The sequence below is a fragment of the Pomacea canaliculata genome, linkage group LG2 (genome assembly GCF_003073045.1).
Source record: "Pomacea canaliculata isolate SZHN2017 linkage group LG2, ASM307304v1, whole genome shotgun sequence".
NCBI lineage: Eukaryota > Metazoa > Mollusca > Gastropoda > Architaenioglossa > Ampullariidae > Pomacea > Pomacea canaliculata.
This window is the reverse complement of record NC_037591.1, coordinates 18,470,909-18,491,062: the sequence shown is the minus strand read 5'-3', so window position 1 is coordinate 18,491,062 and position 20,154 is coordinate 18,470,909. Positions and strand designations below refer to the sequence as shown.

The following is a 20,154-nucleotide window of genomic DNA, read 5'->3' as shown; positions in this document are numbered from 1 at the left end:
GTAACGACGTGTGCTCCCGACATATTTTCTTTCTGAAGTGTGAACCTAGAAACAGATTTCTTGCGAGCAGATGGATAACTTCGTGGCTAGGCAAGTACATACTTGCGAAACCTTTTACAGTTTTAAAGTAAAATAACCCTTAAAAATATCTTGCAAAGATATAATGACCAGTCCACAACCAGTTTATAATCAAGTCACCGAGTACAAATACTTTAAAGGTGGGTAAACTTGAAAGTTGTAAACTGTACACGATCACCCTGTCAGATGTTTAACTTAAATACACACACACAAAACACAATGACATGTGATCATTATTTTCCAATAATGATGCGTTTAGAGAGGAGACGGCTATATGTAAATATGTAAATGTCACTTTGATTTGTGGGTGAGACAATCCATATAATGTACAATCATACTTCAAATGTAGGAAAGCAATAAAGGATTTTGTGCTTGCTAATGATCCAGAAGGAACTTTGAAAAATTAATTTGTAATCTGCTATAACTACATAACACTACAACAGTGAACAACAGCACTACAGCAATATAAAAGTAAGATCTATTGTCATATAGGCTTAAAAACTCTTCTTATATCCGATATGTCCGTTCGACAGTGTGAAACAGTTTGTTGGCTCATTGACATAGAAAGTAAAATGTAAGCAGTTGCTACATCAAACAGTAGTTCAGTAGTTCCAACAAAATAAAACAACATATCAGTGTTTTCGAACAAACACCAGCACTTTAAGAAGGGAGAAATGGGGCGACAGAGAGTGTTTATGTGCGATAAAATTTGTCAGTTTCTAACTAAAAAATCAAGCAGCTACCAAACATTTCTAACAAATTTTGCTCCTAAGATTAAGCTGTCATAATATGTAACAAAACATTGCCGCTACGTGTTAGAGGAATGAAAGAGTAAAGCAATACTCACTGCCTCTAACCACACGTTGGTCGTTAACACTTGGTTCTTCTCGTCCTGTTGCAGATCATAAAAATATCCACACACAAGCGCACGCATATACGTACACGCACATACCCCCATCCCCCGACACACACATGCAAGTACACAAACAATAATAGTATAAAAGACAAAATACACATTTATACACTTTGTAAATGACACTAATTAGCGTGCAATGACAACACGATGTAGTTTTCTCCCCTGTCTGTTTGTATCGTATCATACATAGCTTATGTCCTTTAGACAGTGTTAAAACTCCCAGGGTCACAACACACACTACCTGGACCGATTATACTAGGATTTTCTGTTGATGAATTTATTCTGTTCTGGAACTTACTACCGGTGTCACTTTGATATCAGTATGTAGACAACTCCTTATTAACAACAATTATAAACAACAAACTTAGACAATATAGACAAAGGAAATTATGAAGCTTATCATAAAACGCAGTTCTAAGGTGTGTCAACCTGCACACTGATGTTATATGAAGGGGTCATGCATCAGTTAAGGGCATAAGAAGAATTAGCAGACGTTTTTTGAGGTGTATTCTGAGAAATGATTGATTACAGCAGTCAGCGTCCAGCTTCCTCCTGTGACATCACTCACCAGGTCCAGGATCTGTGTCAGTGTCAGACCCAGCATGACATCAACAGCAGAGCTGGCGTTGAAGACTGGCCGCACGGAGTTTTCGTACTCCCCCACCAGCACGTGCATCAGCTCCTGCTCCTTGGAAAAGAACTTGGCTTCGTCTCTCTCCACCTCTGACCCCGCTTCCTGCTGCTGCTGCTGCCGCCACAAGTTCGTGACGTACTCGGGTGTCTGCCAGACTGCACAAGAAATATTGTTAAGAGTTCTGCATCTTGACTCACACTTCATCTCTCACGCTGGCCTCAGACTGAGCACTTCAGAGCCCTCAGTCTATCTCCCCTGACAACTTTCCATCTCATACTGCCATATCCATCCTTTTCTCATTCACCGTACTTCCATCTTTCTGTCCTACTCAAAACGCATTTAGAATTTGTGTACCGTAGGATAGGAGCCAGGACGAGTTCCCCGCCATCTGCAGTCTACAAAAGTCAGTTGAACACTAGAGATGTTGAATATGCACAGCAGGTGTGATCTCATCAGTGCGACAAACACGTCGACACTATCAGAACCGGATGCCCAACATTCGCCATGGAGTCAAAGACGGGGACTAGACCAGTAATCAGTGAAAGTAAATGAAACTGTCAACAAGAAATCATGTAAATAAGGTAATTTGGGGTTTCTGACAGATATGAACGAGAAGAGTGTTCCGGAAGGGAGTGCTCCTGACCCAGTAATAGAACTTCTTTCGTTAATAGGGCTGAAGGAGAAAAGGTCCATGATCTTTTATATTCATCAGATGGGAGGTCATGGACAAACAGCACCGTGTAGATAGAAGACGTGATTCACTTCAGAGAGTAAATTGGTAATTACAACTTTGAGAGTGTAGAATTACCCGCAAGACATCTAAACACAGGCATAAGAGGAATTAGAAACACAAGTAGAGCAAATAGCGCTGCATCCTGTCTAGACCACGATGTCCATATCCTGAAACATTATAATTACCTCTGCATCTTATAATCATGAGAACTACGTGTGGTTACTAGAAATTTAAAGCAGACATATTAGCTGAGACATGATTCAGAAATCCTACAAGCGATCACAGGAAAATTATCTGCTTCATACTTGACAACACCATAACGACTAAGCATAGAAGTATAGAACTCAACTTATCACCCTAGCAGACTAGATCAAATAAGAAGTCCCATAAGGATGAACAGTCACAAAAAGGAAAGAAAAAATATAAATAAAACATATTTTAAAATAATTTTTAAAGTTGATCCTTCAATAAGTTTACATCCAACACATCAAAGGCCGGAAGACTAGCGCCATAGCAGGTAGTGATATTCACAAAAGCTCACACATTTAGAGAAAATCCATGCTCTGACAAGTGCAACCGAAAACGGAAGTTTACTATTCGCCAGATTTACAGCCAACATCAACAACACTTCGCGTTTACACAGCAAAAAGAAATCATCAATCTCTCGTGGATCCAAAGGAGAAAGAGAGGGAGGCACACTGTGATGGAGATAGTGGTGGAGGGAACAGACCGTTCTGTAGCCGGACTATTGTCAAAGGAAATCCTTTTCTGCATGCGACAAGTTGTGGTTACAGTAGAAAACACAATCGACATGTATCATTATGCTCTCTAGTGAATGGCGTTTCCTGTTACTCTTGACAGCAAATTAATTTCACCGAAACTCAATCCACTAATCACATGCTATCGCCATATCGAGATGGACAATGACAATGACAATGACAATGACAATGACAATTATCAACTTTATTTGTCCCAGTGGGCATTGTTAACACATTTTTAGTACCTGCGCACCATCTTCGACAGGGGACTTCACTGCGATACTAACATAAGCATAACAACGCTTCTTCCTTCTCTGGAACCATAAGAGGCAACAAATAAACTTAATTGTCCGGCTTGGGTAAGCTAATCCGTTAGCTAATGTGCTGTCTTTTGGATGGGTACAATACGGTTACTCGGCCTAGGTAAGCCAACGAGCTATAACGTGAATACCAGGCCTGCTATGTGTGGAGAAGATGTTTCCTAGTCTTGTCGAGTCTTTCATCTCCTTCTGCCGGTTACGATGAAAACATTAATCGTTGACCCATAAACTCCGTAAGACCTGTATCGTGATCAGTAAGCACAAAAGGCGTTTCAATAAAGTTGAATGAGAGTGGGTCTGTTAAAAATGTGTATGGTTTATATCCGCATTTCTTAACCTTCTACTTTTGGCGCCCTCCAGACGAAAAAAGGTATGTCCACGCCCCCACCACTCCCTTACCAAGCTAATTTCACTAATACCAATATGAGATGTGAGAAACTTTTAACAGGTTGCGAACCGCGGGTTTAGATGATCAGCTTATGTCAGAACACAAATCACGCGATTGGCGTAGGTACTTATGTAAGAGTGTAAGACTGCAAGAGTGTAAGACTGTAAGAGTGTAAGAGTGTAAGACTGTAAGACTGTAGGACTGTAAGACTGTAAGAGTGTAAGAGTGTAAGACTGTAGGACTGTAGGACTGTAAGACTGTAGGACTGTAGGACTGTAAGACTGTAAGAGTGTAAGAGTGTAAGCTATGTAGGACTCTGCGGACTCAGAGTCTGTGAGACTATGTGGACTCATAAACTCTGTGCGACTGTAAAACTTATAAACCCTGGTGGCAGGCCGTGTAGTTTATTTCATATATGCACCCATTTTATATATTTCCTAGTCACATTGCGAGAATGAAAGCTTAATCTCTACCAGACAGGGCACATAAAATTGGTTTCCTGGCTGCTATCGGAAAAAAGCTAACTTCCACGATTACCAGAGGGAAAAAGAGAGAAAGAAAAGGGAGAGAGAGGCTTTTTCTCTTTCTGCACGCTGCAGTAAAAAAAGTTTAATAGATTCCTTGTATCAAAGCAATTAAATTATTCGCTTCTCTGCCTAAGGAACGTACAACAATTATTTATGCGCCCGATAATTTTTTTAAAATATTTATTTCGTGATGTGTTTAAGCACAGTTAATTCCGTTCTTTTCCACCGCTCCCTGGAGTTATTGAAAAGTAAAAACAAGTTTGGGGTGAGATAAACTTGATCAATTAGCCAGGCACGTGCAGAAAGGAAAGTCCTCAGTTTTGTAAGTGAGATGGACTGTCGCCATTTATAGCTGCAATAGTTTTGCATGTGAAATGGCAGCCCGTTCTGTGTAATCATGTTTTAGTACACATTCATGGAGGTAGCTCCTTTTTGTCTTAACTGTGCAATGTGAATCGATGCTAGTTGTATGAATGCATGCATGTGATTTTCAAGTTTCAAGTTTTAAAATTATCGCTAGACTGTAAAATAGAGATGTCGATTTACTTACACTATAAAAGCGAAGATAGCAAACTTGATCCACCGTTATGTAGGAATATGATGTAAGTTCATTTCTAAAGAAGGAAAGATTGCTGCAGGAATCGATAAAAGGACAAAAAAGACAGAGATATTAGCATTAATATCAACAATTTATAGGAAAATCCCATAACAGCTGACCGTTCCGATCTCTCAGCGTATTCAGTTGTTCGTGTGATGTCGTATAATATTTATCTGATCTTTATCTTGGTCTCATTTAAACGGTGAGGCTACTCAGCTTGAAAGGCATTCAGGGTCTGATCTCCATCATCAATATGGATTCCATCAGTATGGAGATGTTATACATGTTTTAGTCGATTACACGTACATAATACAGAGCTCAGTTCTTGCACTGAAAAGCCGCGGTTGACCTTTTCACATGCAGGGGACTTCTGTAATATATATGAGAATCAGGGGGTCTCAAATGACCGATTTTGTTGTCTGACTTGCACTTGTACAGACGGTCAAACTCCCAGACTTTCTCATCGACATCATCCAAAAGCATCCTCACGCCTTGTTGGCGAGGTGATGGATGCCTCGTGTTCAATGACAGACGGTGGGTAATGGTGACTGTCGCTGCTCAGTCACATGGCTGTGGCCATGGAGAGAAATAATTTATAGATGGCAGTCGTCCGCAACACAGAATTTTGTCGCAGTCATCGTTGAAACTGGTGGCAGCTGACAATGATCGCTAGTCGACTGACCAGTAGCAGGCAAATAACACACACACAGCCCTGTCCCACCTTTTAGCTAAGTTCAAGTGTTGACTATCACCAGGTCACATATAAAGCTGCCAATTTCCGGAGTCAGGAAAAGGAAACCTCTGTCCGAAGTAGAGGGCATAATAGTGGTTTCCAGTTCTGGAAACTACGCGACTAGGTAATTCCTCGGTTTCTCTTACGACGTTAGGATTTGTGCCTCATGGCTCCATAATAGGGCTACCTCTGCGATCAAAACATTATTCGCACAAGAATGGTACACAGGGCATAGTAAAACACCTTGAAACTGTGGTTTATAATGTTGGTGGCCGGTTTAAAGACTTTTTTTCATGAACTTGATTTTACTGAAAGAAGAAAATAATTCATGGGCGAAAGACGTAAATCATAACGAACCAAACATATTTCACTCTGCTATCTTAAGACTTTGGTTTATGAAGTGGCGTGCTGACAACAACAAATATAATACAATTTTTGGCTTTTGCTGGTTGTAGAGAAACTGGCGATATGAAGGTGCATGTGTTCATGCATTAGAAGGAAAGATATAAGATATAAGCCTTACATTTTCTTCGCGCTGTGCTTACATGACAAATCCCATTTACCATTAGAACACTTCTCTGAAGCTGCTCAGACACTCGCCCTTCTGCATCGTAAACGTCCATCTCTATTTAACGCTGGCATTTGTGTTATCAATTTATTTAACTAGCTTGTATCAGATTATTTAATTCATCAGGTAATAAGTTTATGCACTCCATATCTACAATCAGTTCATGTAAACTACAAGTAGTTTGTGCAATCACTTAAATCACACTTGAAGAGCTGAAGGGCAAATGATATTGGGGGTCGAGTTTATTTTGCCTTCATATCCCAAAGTGTGAAGGACTGTACTTCATTTTTTTGTTTTGTCTCCCTCTCTCTTTCGCCTGTGGCGAGTCTGTGATGGGCAGAGCCGACATATCCCATGCCATCGGTGTTAAGAAAGGATTGGATGAAAAGCTTGTGCAAATTTCACGAGGTGCTTGCACTTTAGGACTTTCAGATGCAAGTGGCTGCTTCTGTGGGGGGCATCGAACGCGAAATGTCCCCTGACAACGCGACCAGTTGAATCGGTTGCTTGTTGTCAGAGACTGCTATGATCTGCTGTCAGAGGCCCCCTGAGAACAGCTCAGGATTTTCACTCAGCAGAAAGCTCGCTCCAAGGTTCATTCACAAGCAAGGACCACTTTTGTGGATTAAATACCGGCGTCAGGATCAAATAAACGCACCTTTTATACTTAGCTATCAAGCAAAAGGATCTTGATAGCCTTTTGGGTTTGATACAGGGTTGTTTACTAGTGCCTGGGTCAAAACAAGCAAAAGACGGTTTGTTTTTGCCCAACGATCGTCTGTGATGACACATTTCTTGATGTGATCACCTACCGCTTCTCGTCAGACCTCACAACTTAGTCAAATGAAGGCGGTGTTCTGGCCGTCTGTCCAAAGACTTGTTTCGTGTCAATTGTAAAGTTCCTCCTGCTTGCCTTTGAAAACTAAACTTGCCTCTTACAAATCAAGATTTCATCCGAGAAAGCAATGCAACATATCTGAGTAAAAGGAACTTTTTTGGAGTTCTGGCAGTTCTCATATTAAAGAAATCCGCACTTCATCTCTGTTACAAACGAAAGAATGGAATCGAAAACTAAAGGTGTTTAGCAGTTAAAAGCAGCTTGCCAGTGAACGAGTTATCACGGCATGGGCAGGCCGATCAATCAAATAGTTTAGAAGATTCCAGAAAGAGGTAGGGAGATAACATAGTAAACCGTCCCTTCCTAAACAAACACGGCAAGTACCGACACATCACGTGTTGGGTCAGGTGGAGGCTGCGTCTTCCGAGTTAGGTGGGTAACCACATTTATTTTCATCTCGGATTTGCAGAGTTTATTCGAACTGTTGTTTTTTTTTATGAATATTCCACTGATTAATTATTTATATAACTTATTGATAGGCACAGTAACTAATCCTAGAAAAATATGTGAATCACGAAGACCTCGTCAAACGAGGGAGTTTCGGCAGTTGTAAAACCGCTGCCCCGAAAGTCGGCATTACAAAGAGGGTGTGGTCCTTAAGAGGCGACGCCGAAGCTCAACGTCTGTCACAAAGAGTATTTCAGTATTCTTTATGATTCCTTCACCCTTCAAGGGGTATTGAGAAACTAAAAAAAAAAGCATATCTATAAATTCATGTTCACACACACTCCCATCCATCCCCACATACAATATTTCGCACTCACACCCACCCACGCACATCCGCCCACATTCTGCTAATTCTTCTTGGCCACCGTCCTTGGTAATACGAATCTGCTCGCGGTGCGGAACAACCAGGTTCGCTCCCTAAAAATGCTGAAATGCTGCTCTAGTGGCATAAGCCATAACACTCAAAGAAATGTAGTGCGCTTAATTCAATAAGCCTTGAAACGCACAGTCAAATGAGCCCGTTAACTGACAATGACAAAGGGTGCATTCAAAGTGGAATCACAATATTCAGCTGTCCTGCGAGAATTGGAGGAATAACAGAAAGGTCTCAGCACCAAAATGTTATTGAACATTGTAGGTAGTGATAAAGCGCAGATATATTCAAATTTTCCTGTATAGCGTGTTAAAATTTTAAATTTGAAAATACTAGCAGATTAAAACTATTTTAATTTTTCAAATCTGAATTAAAATAGCTCATTAAAACTAGACAAAATTAGATACAAAGACCAGGAAGCGAGAGACCAATATGTAGTTCATCAAGCAACCATGGAGAGTCACGATAGGTTGGTTGGTTAATTGGTTTATGAAGAAACTACTTCCACCTTGAGGCGATTTTGCTCTATGGTGGAGAGAAACTATGGAAGGGAGAGGAAACCGTAGGCCCGGAGAAAACCCCCGTGCAGCCATGCGAGCAGGTGCCACATACAGAAGGTGTCCCGAGAGGAGATTTGAACCCGAGCCCTCTCACTGAAGTAGGGACAAGCTAGTGTTTTAAGCACTCCACCACCTATCGTCCCAAGAAAGGTCACCGAGATAAAGAATCTTCCAGACAGACACGAGTTACCTGTCGCGTTGTGTAGGTGTCCATTCAGTTCCTTCTCGGCCATTACCATCATGGCTGTCGACAGCGAGGCCCATAAGGTCAAGAGCAAGGACAAGGTCGACAGGATGGGGCCTGCATCACACCCGGAGGTTCTGTCTCTGGCAGGGGGACGACACCGAGCCCTCCCTCTTCGCTGGTGCTGCTGTGGTTGTCGTGAGTCCTGCCTTCGGAGCAGCGGTGTGTGGTTGTCATGGCAGCAGTGAGAATGGCTATGGCGCCAATGTCTAGTTGCAGACTGTGTGAAATAGAGAAAGAAGGAAGGCATGATAGATACACAGGCGCCTGCAAGTCAATGGACATGACAAAACCCTCACGTACTCTTCACACATCCTTTGTGATGCTTAGAAGCTGAATGAGATGAAGGTTAAAATCATTTGGCGCAATGAATCAATTTCTAAATAATCTACATGAAATAACATTAGACAATCATCTGATATAAAATGTACTTTTACCGTCTCATATGTTCTGTTAGTTTATCTGGAGAGAAAGAAAAGGATAAAGAGATGTGAAATGGCAGTAAAGGTAAAGACAAGAAAAGGAGAAGAGGAAGATACAAATAACAAATCAAACTAGAAAATAAACCAAATTATCAGAAACAAATCAGAATGAACGCTTTTAGCAGAGAAAAGAATTTAACACCATATAAAAGAGTCATCCACAGATAATGGTTTAGAATAGAAGAAAACTGACACCACCTCTTCGATAATCACTTTTTCCTTCTCTCTCTCTCTCACACACACATATTCACAGAAACACACATAACTAGCACTACCACAGATATCTGCGACTACATTGCCAGCAACAACACTACCCCGCTAGCATCATCATCACCGCCACTTGCTGTCTCGAGAGGCATGGCTTGGACGCTCCACTCTTCACGCATCATGTCGAACCAATCAGCCGAGATAACCCCATTTCCCCGCCTCTCTTCCATGAGATTTCTCTCACAAACTGATTCCTTTCAAACTTTCTCTCAAGATCAAGCACTTCTGTAGACACGATGGCTTGCCACTGATTCCACGAATTTTAAAAACCTAGTCTAGAGTCGACATAATACTGTACAAGGATGTGTTGACATCGTATGCCTTAGTGTGGCAGACATACAGACCAGACAGACAGGACGAACACATTGAGGCTCCCAGGATAAACGTGTATTGAAGTATGAAACTTGATTAATACGGCAAGAGTTGATGCGACACATAGTTGTAAAGTGACAATAGCTGATATGTAATAAGGCAAGCGTTGATACGACTTTTACTTCAATGCGGTAAGAGTTGATATTACAAATATAAGGTGGGAAGTAGCTTTCCCAAGCGCTCTGCTGCCCCCCTACACGTATCGCAGTCACGTGTTTACTGGAGTTTGCCTCCAAACGCCCAACAGTTTGTTTGTTGCAAGTGTTTTCCGGCCATCATCAACTGCACTCAAACTCAAATCACTGTCTACAGTCTTAACCCAGACTTGATTCGAATCACAAACCCCTAAACTTTGGTGAATCATTGTTCAAACAGCAGGAGCCTAAAGTTTGAAGCGGAAGTATCAAAATCCTTGTATCTTGATAAAAACCTGGACTTTGAAACCCTCCCTGAGCTTATATCCAATAAAATAAAAATGAAATGAAATCCAGGGTTACCGAATGTCAGAAAACCTAATGCATAAAGTCGGATTTCAAGTCTGTATACCAAGTCCTGGATAACGCATGCGATTTATTTTTTAATTTGGGAAATCCTAGCTACTGCGCATGTCACTGATTTAATCCACAAAGCGTAGGAAAAAAATTGTCTGAAAATCAGCTCAATACATAACAATGAGAAATCGATCAAAAAGCTTACATACAAGTTGGATTATTACCAGAAAAAATGCTTTTCTCCTCTCCTTTCCCCTGTTACAATGGATCACAATCTACAGGAGCGTGTATAAGTGGAGTTACCCCATCTATTTTATAACGGCAACTTTCCTTCAGTTCTTGCCTGGGGTTTGGCCTTCCCACCACTTCATGACTACCGGATTTCCCGGGAATTATCCATTTTGCCCCCCGAGCAGCGACATGCAGCCGCGTCATAACAAGGGCTTCAGGTCAGCAAGCACTTTATAGCCAGGCGCTTGCTGGCGCTGGACCCCATTTCTTGTTGTGACATCAACGGATTCCTCTTATTGCAGAAATTTCTTAAATTCTCCAGTATCAAGGCACGCACATGAATTTGTTCTATCATCTTTTTAGAAGCCACATTGTCTGGTAACCTCCTAACAATGCATTAACTTTATGATAGACAATTATTACATTTTTTAATTTTTTTACAGTTTTTTCATGTTACTCAGTGACTTGTCTGGCTTGATCACGTCCTTGAAACATTGGCTGTCATTACTATTCTCCAGTCACCATGTTCTTATGTACAAAAGTAGCATTTAATATTGGGGTAGAAATATGCTGACAAAATAACACGAGAAGCAGATTGTAATAATTGTCTGGAATAAACTGAGCAATCAGGAAGACTGTTCTCAAAGCATTTCATCTTATCAGATTAGGTAGGCACCGACACCCTAGCCGGAAATAACATCACATTGCTCTTGCAGACCACGCATCCACAGATATCATCACATTATGCGGCTGTGGCCTTCCTGTCTCAGCTTCCAACAGGCTGGGACTTAGACCAGGATAGGTCCTCACACAGCCTCCTTTAAGTGCTCTTATGTAGGTGACATGTTGTGATAACATTGATAACATTGCACGCATGCACAGGCGCACAAAGGAAGCACACAAAGATACACAAAACACAAAACTGAAGTAATGTTTACGATGAGGACGCGAATAAACACCATCCACAGGGAAACCACCAAGATATCTGAAGGAAGAACGTTCAGGCATCTGCCAGAACGAAAATGGACACAAATGGCCATCTTCCTATGGCAGTTCTTGAAGACAAAAATATGTGTAACCCTGAGTAGGGGTGGGCTAGTCGTACAAGAACACAACAAAGATGGAATTGCGCGCATAACTGTATTCAGGTTTTCACTCTGCGGTTGGCCTGCAGTCTCTCCACTCTCACTTCAAAAATAAAAAGAAACAAGTCTTTCAACTGTTAAGCTACACTACTTAGCCTATCCCCGTCGAACATTCCAGAAACCATCCCTCCGTGGCTGCGGTAGTAACCTCCGCTCTGCCCTGTCTGGTCATGGCCTCCCCAAGTGGCTCGGGTGTAACAATGGACCCAGTAGCCACGGGTGGACAGTCTGTTGCCTTCGACCCCCTACCCTCTACAAGACAAAGACATAACTTAAGTACACTACTAGAGTGCTACATATGAATCAAAGATATAAACCTCCTTGGGCTGGGAGGACACCGCGTGTTGCAGCTTGTCGGTGGTGTGAGAGAGAGGCTAGCGTGGCGATAATGGACCGTGTCTTGGCAGGACATAAAATGCGGCGTGTTAAGAGCAGGCTATGAGGCGAGGGCTTCGGGGACGAGAATTAATTGCTGGTGTCGGCAGTGGGCGGATGTGAAGCTTGTTGCTATTGGCAGCAGAGGTTAACGTCTTGGAGCAGTAGGGGAAGCAGTCAGTCTATCAACGCTGTAAATGAATACAAATTTTAAACCCAAACCACAATCAAAGCCAGCGACAAACACGGACTAAAGGTAAAGATGAAAACAAAGCTGAGAAAATAAAAAAAACAACTGGCAGACAACCAGCATCTTAAAGACCTCGGCGACTACCCGAAACGATTGTGTATTTAGGGTCTGAACAACGGAGACAGATAAAAGTGTCAATGCTGATATTAATACTATCAACATAACAACAACTCTGTAGAACGTACAGGCAGGCCATTAGCAATGTCAGTGTGAAGTAATGACCATCAGGTTTAAATGGGATAAGAATAATCTTAAGAAATTAATGCTATCATGTCAAGCAAAGTAATATATTATTGATAGTTCACTTGATAATTTTTTCTTAAAGTGTTCATGACTATAAGACTTTCGCATGAATTGTGGGGTGTGGGTGTGGGTCATAATTCTTATTTCTGTTTCTCATCTTGACTAAGTCTCTGAGCTCATGCCATCTATATTTATATACAAGTAGTCAAATAATATTGTTCTCTGTTGTAAGACTTCTGGTAATCAGAGCAGCTCTGTTAGACGAGAGCAAATCGTTTCGGCTACTTTTAACAGAATCCTGGAAGCAGCACTCCCCTCCCCTACCCACTCATCCTCACAGTCTACCCCTCACTGTGCCCTCACGGCTCCCCTCCTGTCCTTGTCGTGACAGTGTTGCTGGCAAAGGCCTGATGTGTCAGTGCTTGAAGTTTACGACTAGAGAGAGGCGTGCAGGTGGGTCGTTGAGAGAAGTCGCCTAATGACACGTCTATGGGTTCACAAGTCACCAACAAACCTTCACCAGATCTTACATCCTCACATTTCTTTGGGAATATGAATTTCTACTCCACCATCTAGTGTATTAACAACCAATAAACCTCATCTAAAGCAATTACCGAATACAAAGCCTGGTTATTAGACTGTCAATATGTACAAATATATGGGAATACTTTTGCCTGCGCATTGTGACTTCATGACCTTGCTTCTAAACCTCAAACAGGTATTATAGGTATACTCACGGTACTTTGGTCTCTTAAGGATTGTAGTTCATTCCTTATTTCATATTTGATGCTTAAATTCACCCTATCTACTACTCAATGGCTCAGATACCTGCCTGAATGTAGACATTAGCATAACTGAAAATGTTTATTTGTTCGCAATGAAAAAATTTCTCTTCCTAACCCTGTTTCAGTAAAACTTCCAATTCTGGTGAATGTATGTGTTATCCAATATCTCAATGCATATGTAAGATACAATTTTTGACTGTGTAGACAGAACCAGTGGTCACCATAAAACATGTAAATAAAACTTGGACAACAGTTATTTATTTTGTTTGTGAGTCTCTGTTTAAGTAGCTTATCATAATGTTGTAAGTTCTGCAAGAATAGTAGGAATTCTTGAACAATATAAACTACAAGAAAACTGTTTCTTTTTAAAACAAAACAGCACTTGCAGCCACTAACTGTTACATTGTTCATCATAACAGGTCACAATTGACCATACTAGAACTTGAAAACTACCAACTCCATTCTTCTACTGACATACTGGAACATATGATTTATCATTTAATGAAATATAAGGCAATCTGGAAGATTTATTTCACAAATAATGCACAGTCTTCCATTGACAACATAAAGTTAATGATCTTCCTGTTACAAGCTTCCAAAATGTCAGATACTGTGACCATGAATGCGTTGATGCTCGTTGTTTTTCCTTTCTTATATTGACAACCCAGCTCCTACTTTCTCTTATCGGATAAAGCTCTTTTTATTTCTGTATTAACTGACGAAATTTTAAATGTTGAAAAGCGAAATTACGAAGAAACAACTACGATCCAACAAAACTCGCTTGTGTATCCTATGTTAATATAGTGGAGACTGCGAGCTTGAAGCAATCAACGGACATGAAAACAGATGTTTATCGTTATCTACGATAGTCTACAGACTCTACACCACACGGCAATCAGCCCGCGTGTTTCATACAAAGCTACACTCCAGCAAATGTACAACTTCACCTTTATTGAAGCGCAACAGATGCTTATCAACATCATCGACTCTTATCTGAATCTGAAAACCCAAAACAAGGCGAAGTGTTTGTACAAAGCCATGTAAGGTCCCTATCTAACATTGTTATGGGAAAAATAAACTCGCCACCTGGCGACACCTCGCAATGACAGCTACCACATTTAATTTCTAACACGCTGGTTGGAGACACTTTGAACAGAACGATGTCGGTTATTGCTTGTTTTCATTTCATGTAGCAGGTGCTACTAGTGGGTAGGGTAGTTATAGTGTCTAGTCCAATTAGGATCCACTTAAACTATTTCAAAGGGAACTAGTTTGGAAGAAAAAAGTAAGAAACAGAAAAACATTGTGATATGCAAATGGCTTTTGATAAATATTGGGGCTTCAATAAAAGGCATACAGTGTTGCTCAGAATTCAAACGACAGATTCAACTCACGTAGCGTCAAATCAACTAACAAAATTCTTTAACCGTCCACTGCATTTTCTCGCTCTTCAAGACATCGTCAGCTCAATGTAGACCTAAAACTGGCCATGCAACAATCTTGAAGATGGATACTCGATGGCGTTAGCAAGAGCTGAAGATAAAAGTTGTAAGGGAAACATACGAAAACGAAAACCTTTCGTGCCTGTGGAAAAAACTGGTGATAAATTGTTTAAACCTAAAATATATATTCCAAAGTCTTTCGTGCTTCGCTGCAAGAGCCTCTCCAACACGCAAAACTGTATTTTCTAAGCATAAATGTCTCAGACAAAAGGAGGCTAAATAATTTACGCCCCATCTCAGGGGGGAAGTAGGGGAAGCTCAACATGCTACCAGTATCCGGGTCTTTGATTAATGGCCGCTGGAATTAACAATCAAACGGATTTTTAAGTTTAAGGTGCTTGCTCTTTTACTGGATGTTAAAGGGATTACTTTGTTCTCAAGAAATTAAATCACTAGTTTTTGCCTTTTGACACAGATGTGATGAAATCGAAGACGCATTCAAATTGCTGTCGGGCGGCTGGTGAATCAACAAGATGATTCACGAGGACAAACATTCTAGTGGCTCCATATGATAAGAACAGATTTCAGCAACATGCTCCGTGGAGTGTACACGAGTAAATCTTGTGTCAACAGGTACACAACGAAATCAGCAGATCGCAAAATATAGTTGGTTACACTTCGTGACTACGTGATACACATAGCTCAGGCCGAGAGAAAGCTGACAGGTCTAGAAAGATAGAAAGAGTAAGAGATGACAGAAGTTCCAGAAGTGAACGCATTGCAATCTTGTGTGGTCCGGTGCAGCAAGGCATGTCACAAATACAACAATGAGCGGGCGTCTCGGGTTGATTCTGTTTGTCCCGCTATTTTCTATGCACGTGACACCTGTTTACTGGGCGGCTGCTGGGCCTGGAGAGAGCCTTTGTTGCTAGTCTGGCGTAAACATCAATTTTCATTTTCCTTCCCATCTCTCTCACTCACACAGGGGTTTCATAGGGAGAAAATTTAAAACACTACAATGTATCAAAGCTTGAAAGCCACTGTTAAGGTCGGACCTACAATAACGGACTATTTTGAGTGTATCACATGAGTAAAGCAAAGTTGTGTGATATATATCCTTTGCTGTTCAGTATTTTACTATCTGAATCTTAGTGCACATGTGTGTATGGAAAATGAAGATGGCTATGTCAGGTACTCCTAGACGTGGGCTCTCTCTATGTCGCACGCAATCCAATCTTTGTCGGTAACAGCTTCATTCAATACTAAAACCATTATGTCGGCACATGTTTGAAAGTTTTCCATAGGTGACTCGTTGACCCCAAATTATTTCACATTGTTTCGCCTCGAATGACTTTCTAACTTGTCAAGTTCAACGGCTATTTCCTAAAGTCTGTTCGAAGTGTCTCATTATCACTCTCGATCTTCTCTAATCGTTCTCTGTCCACCTTTACATTTTCCTCTACAAAGTCTATTTTGCTTTTGAGTTTGGATACGTCTTCGCGTACTGCGCGATTGCTCGATTCTATCGACTGTTTGATTGACTCATCCATGCCGGTTGTTGCCTCTGTCTGCGTTTGATCTACTCGAGCGATGGCTTGCAACACATTTTTCATACTCGAAGTATGTCCTTAAAAACACGTTTGTGTAGATAAGTTCAGATTTGTATTTTCTTCACAACTGCTATCTTCGGTGTCCAATTTATCTCCAGGTCCTGGATTCAGTTCAACCATCATGCCAGCAACGTATTCGATGCCAACATGGTTGACAGTCCGTGCTGACAGTACCCTTTAACCCAAACAGCTTCAGTTTTGGAATATCTGGTCAAACTTTTCACCAGTGTACCTACAAAACATATAATAGGCGCTCTGTAGGTTTGCATCTTCTAAAACTGGTATCTAGATTATGTTAATTATGATTTTCTGTTTTTTTTTCTCTCTGTCATTACAACATCGGCCTGCCTCAGTCATGACAACAGCTCACCTAGTGCCACTAGAATAGTAAATATCGTGGAGTTTTAGCTCCATAGTCTCTTCACGGTGTGCGCGACTACAGTGCTTGTCGGTCGCTTTTGGACGGAATGCCGCCTTTGGGTTCTGTCTGCCCAAACGTCTGGATGGTGCAATCAGGCAAAGTGTCTGAAGTTCCTTTTCTCCATCACCCAAAACCTCTACTAGCCGCTCTAAAAGCCTGTACGGAGTTCTGCTATTGACAGATACAGCTTTGGCCAGACACGGACCGGAAAGCACCGTCATTAGCAGTGCCAGAATTAGTATCCACACAGGCGCTGGCGGCCATTTTGTTTGCAGACATCGTGGTTTTCGAGATAATTCTGTAATCGCATTAATCATACGTGCAATTCAAATGAACAAAGCCAAATAATTTTCATCAAACAAACAGGATGCCTCAGAAAGTAAAAATACCTTTTGCCAATGATGGATAGATTTGTCATCAGTCCTCTGGAGTGACTATTACAGAAAACATAAATATTGGTTTTGAGTCCACATCGCTGAGTTGCTCAAGTGGCTTATTTCAGATTTTTCTTATTGGCTAACATTATTTTTTCTCCTCAACATGTTACCCATGTTAAGGATGCGCCAGCTTGTCACGGTAGAGCTGGCACCAGACAAGTGCATAGTGTGTCCGCAATCACCTCCTAGTTTTTCTGGGAATGTACACTCGCTAAGGTAAGTTAAAGCCCTCAACACACGAAAGATCCAGAACTCTAGTCATTATGTTTTTCATGTCTTCATGTCTATTTTTTCGCTCCTCAAATAAATTCAATCAATCCAGTGCAGAGAGGAAAAACCTATATCTGACTTGACGTGTTTAGAACTGAATATACAAGTGTAAGTAGTATTTGAAATTTTCATGGCTTTTGCCTCAAAACTAGAGAACAGCAACATAAGAAATAAAGTCGTGTACAGTGTGAGAAAAATGAGAATAAACATGAAATTTATAATGTACCAAACGTCTATTAGATGTTCAAAATGCCAAAAATGAGTATTGAATATTGCGAATATAAATAATACCAACAGAGTGCATCAAAGTATGCTCTCAGTATAAGAGATTCAAGACGAAGCTGACTATTCATGGCAGTATATAGAAACCCACAAACGTTAAATTCTGCACGAGGAACAACAAAGAGAAGGTTGTTGAGTGCTGAGAACTACAACAGCGTATGTCAGTGACAATATTTATCTTCATCAGAAGGAATTTATTTCTGCAATATTTACCTTTTTGGTAGAAAGAAGGAGATGGGTGCGTACTTTGCCGGAGTACCCGGGGCTTATCAGAACGTCCAGCCCTCTGGCAGTGAGTTTGTTGCTCGTCTCTCTGTGACATAAGTGAGCGCAGTTACGATGTGCGGATGACGGCGACAAGATTGTAGCCAGCAAATCCAAAGATATGAAGTTTCTGTACCGAAGTTGTTTGTAAGTGCGCCCACTCAGGGAAAGTTCCTGTAATGAGGTCTATTTCTAACTCAGTGTTAGGTTTCTTATCAGCCTATAAGACTATTTTTTCTGAGGCAATTTTGCTGATTATTTATCACTATGGTTGTCTTTCAGTCTTCTTTTCATCAAGCAGACTGCATAAAGTAGTATCTAGAATACAGCAGGACGTGCAACAGTCCACAAGTGAAGTAATCGCATCAGGAGCCCACGTAGAGTGATGCATCGACAGGCGGTGGTACAGATTGTTACAGCAGCTGTCGTCGCTTGCCGTCCACGCCGCAGATTGACGCCAGCAAGCGCTTTCTCGCCCTCCTCTTTCTCTCCGCCTCTCTGAACTGTGGAGTGCTCAAACTTGCTCACACTACTTCACGATAGCTCACCAGAGCCTGATTATCTCCCTTGGAATATGGGGGAATTTGTTTTGGACTTGCAGACTTGCCTGCGATGATATCGGAGTCGTCAGCTTCCGTGGACCTAATACCGCACGTGAACGCAGTCATTATAAAGCTATATTGCTTGCAAACACAGTCACGACAGATCTATACTGATGTGAACACAGTCAATAATAACCGTTTGCTTGTATAACGCCTCATCCTGGCCTTTGGACAAGTTCAAGGCACTTCGCCAACTTCAGGAGGTGATGTGGCGGCACAGTAAGGTGCTTGCAAAATGTCCGTGTTTAGATTATGAAGGAGACTTATAACGCGCAAAATCCGAATCCTTGGGAAACGCTCAATGCGCCGAAATGTTACAGAAAAGTACACCAATAAAACATTAGCAGCTGCAGAAAACCAAAAGGAAAGTTAGAATCAAACGATCGGACGGCTAAAAAAGGACCACAGATGTGACAGATAGATGTGACTGTACTTCACGCCAAAGGTCAGCGTCTACACTAACACCACAACACGAACCACAATCCGCAGCCCATATATAAAAAAATATCATAAAAGCCGGAATCCACCCCTTAGCAAATACAGCAAAGTCAACAGACGGCACAAGTCTCACTGGAACGACGAGTGAGCCCCAGCACACGCAAAAGTTTACTGATCAACAAAGGTAAAGCTACACGAAGCCCACACAAGTGCACCGACCGTGAAGTCTGCAGGCTGAAAAGGATCCAACTGAAGGCACAGAAACAGAACATATCTATACCGCATGTGTACACAGTCATGACAGACCTATACTGCTATTGTTATTTTGTACGTGTGGTGTATATATATATAAATGTGTATATATACTTATCTATACCCCAGTGCGATTTTGAATTGACCTCGAACCTCCATCACTGATGTTTTCTCATCACTTTCTAGGGCTGCAGCCGCCTTGCAATTCTCCATATCGTGCATCATGACAGAGCACGTGGACATGACACAAATGCCATCAACTCCCGCGTACCTCACCAGACACCAACTCCTTGCTTTGAAAACGTTCAAACGAATCCATCTCTGTACAAGCCCCTACATGAGATTCGTGTTCAAAATCGCCGTCAGCCTGTTGGCCGCAGTATCGAGCTGTACAAGAACTCACAAAGGCCACAGACCGCGACTTCCACATCGTCTTCCTGCTTATGACGACGGTCTGTCTACACAGTCCGACAGATGCTGTGTATCGACGGCACACACTTCCTTGTCGTCTTTTTCATCACCCCAGTCCGTGTCTGATCACTCCGGAAATGTTCATTCATCTACTCGTAGGAAACGATCTTCTTCTCTATCCTCTTCGTTAAGCCTCCGTATTGCGCTTTTTAATGCCTACTCTCTCTCATCCAACCAGCAAACACAGAAGAGAACAGAGATCATCAGAGTTCATCAGTGACAATGATCTGGACATTATGCTGTTGACTG

At 41.5% G+C, this 20,154-nt stretch overlaps 1 protein-coding gene across 2 annotated transcripts in view; it reads right to left on the bottom strand.

Moving 5' to 3' along the window:
• Nucleotides 1-19,805, bottom strand: part of LOC112557736 (neuronal acetylcholine receptor subunit alpha-10-like) — a 34,691-nt gene extending 14,886 nt beyond the window's left edge. Inside the window, exons 1-4 of one of the 2 annotated variants that reach the window (XM_025227743.1) lie at nt 19,559-19,805; nt 8,722-8,995; nt 1,563-1,783; nt 926-970 (exon numbers count right to left, since the gene is read on the bottom strand). In XM_025227743.1, the coding sequence (XP_025083528.1) occupies nt 926-970; nt 1,563-1,783; nt 8,722-8,773 (318 nt within the window). In that variant the 5' untranslated portion in view covers nt 8,774-8,995; nt 19,559-19,805. Of the gene's footprint in view, nt 1-925; nt 971-1,562; nt 1,784-8,721; nt 8,996-18,091; nt 18,951-19,558 lie in introns of those variants that run through there. The other variant, XM_025227742.1, reaches the window with a different exon arrangement.
• Nucleotides 19,806-20,154: the final 349 nt, after the last annotated feature.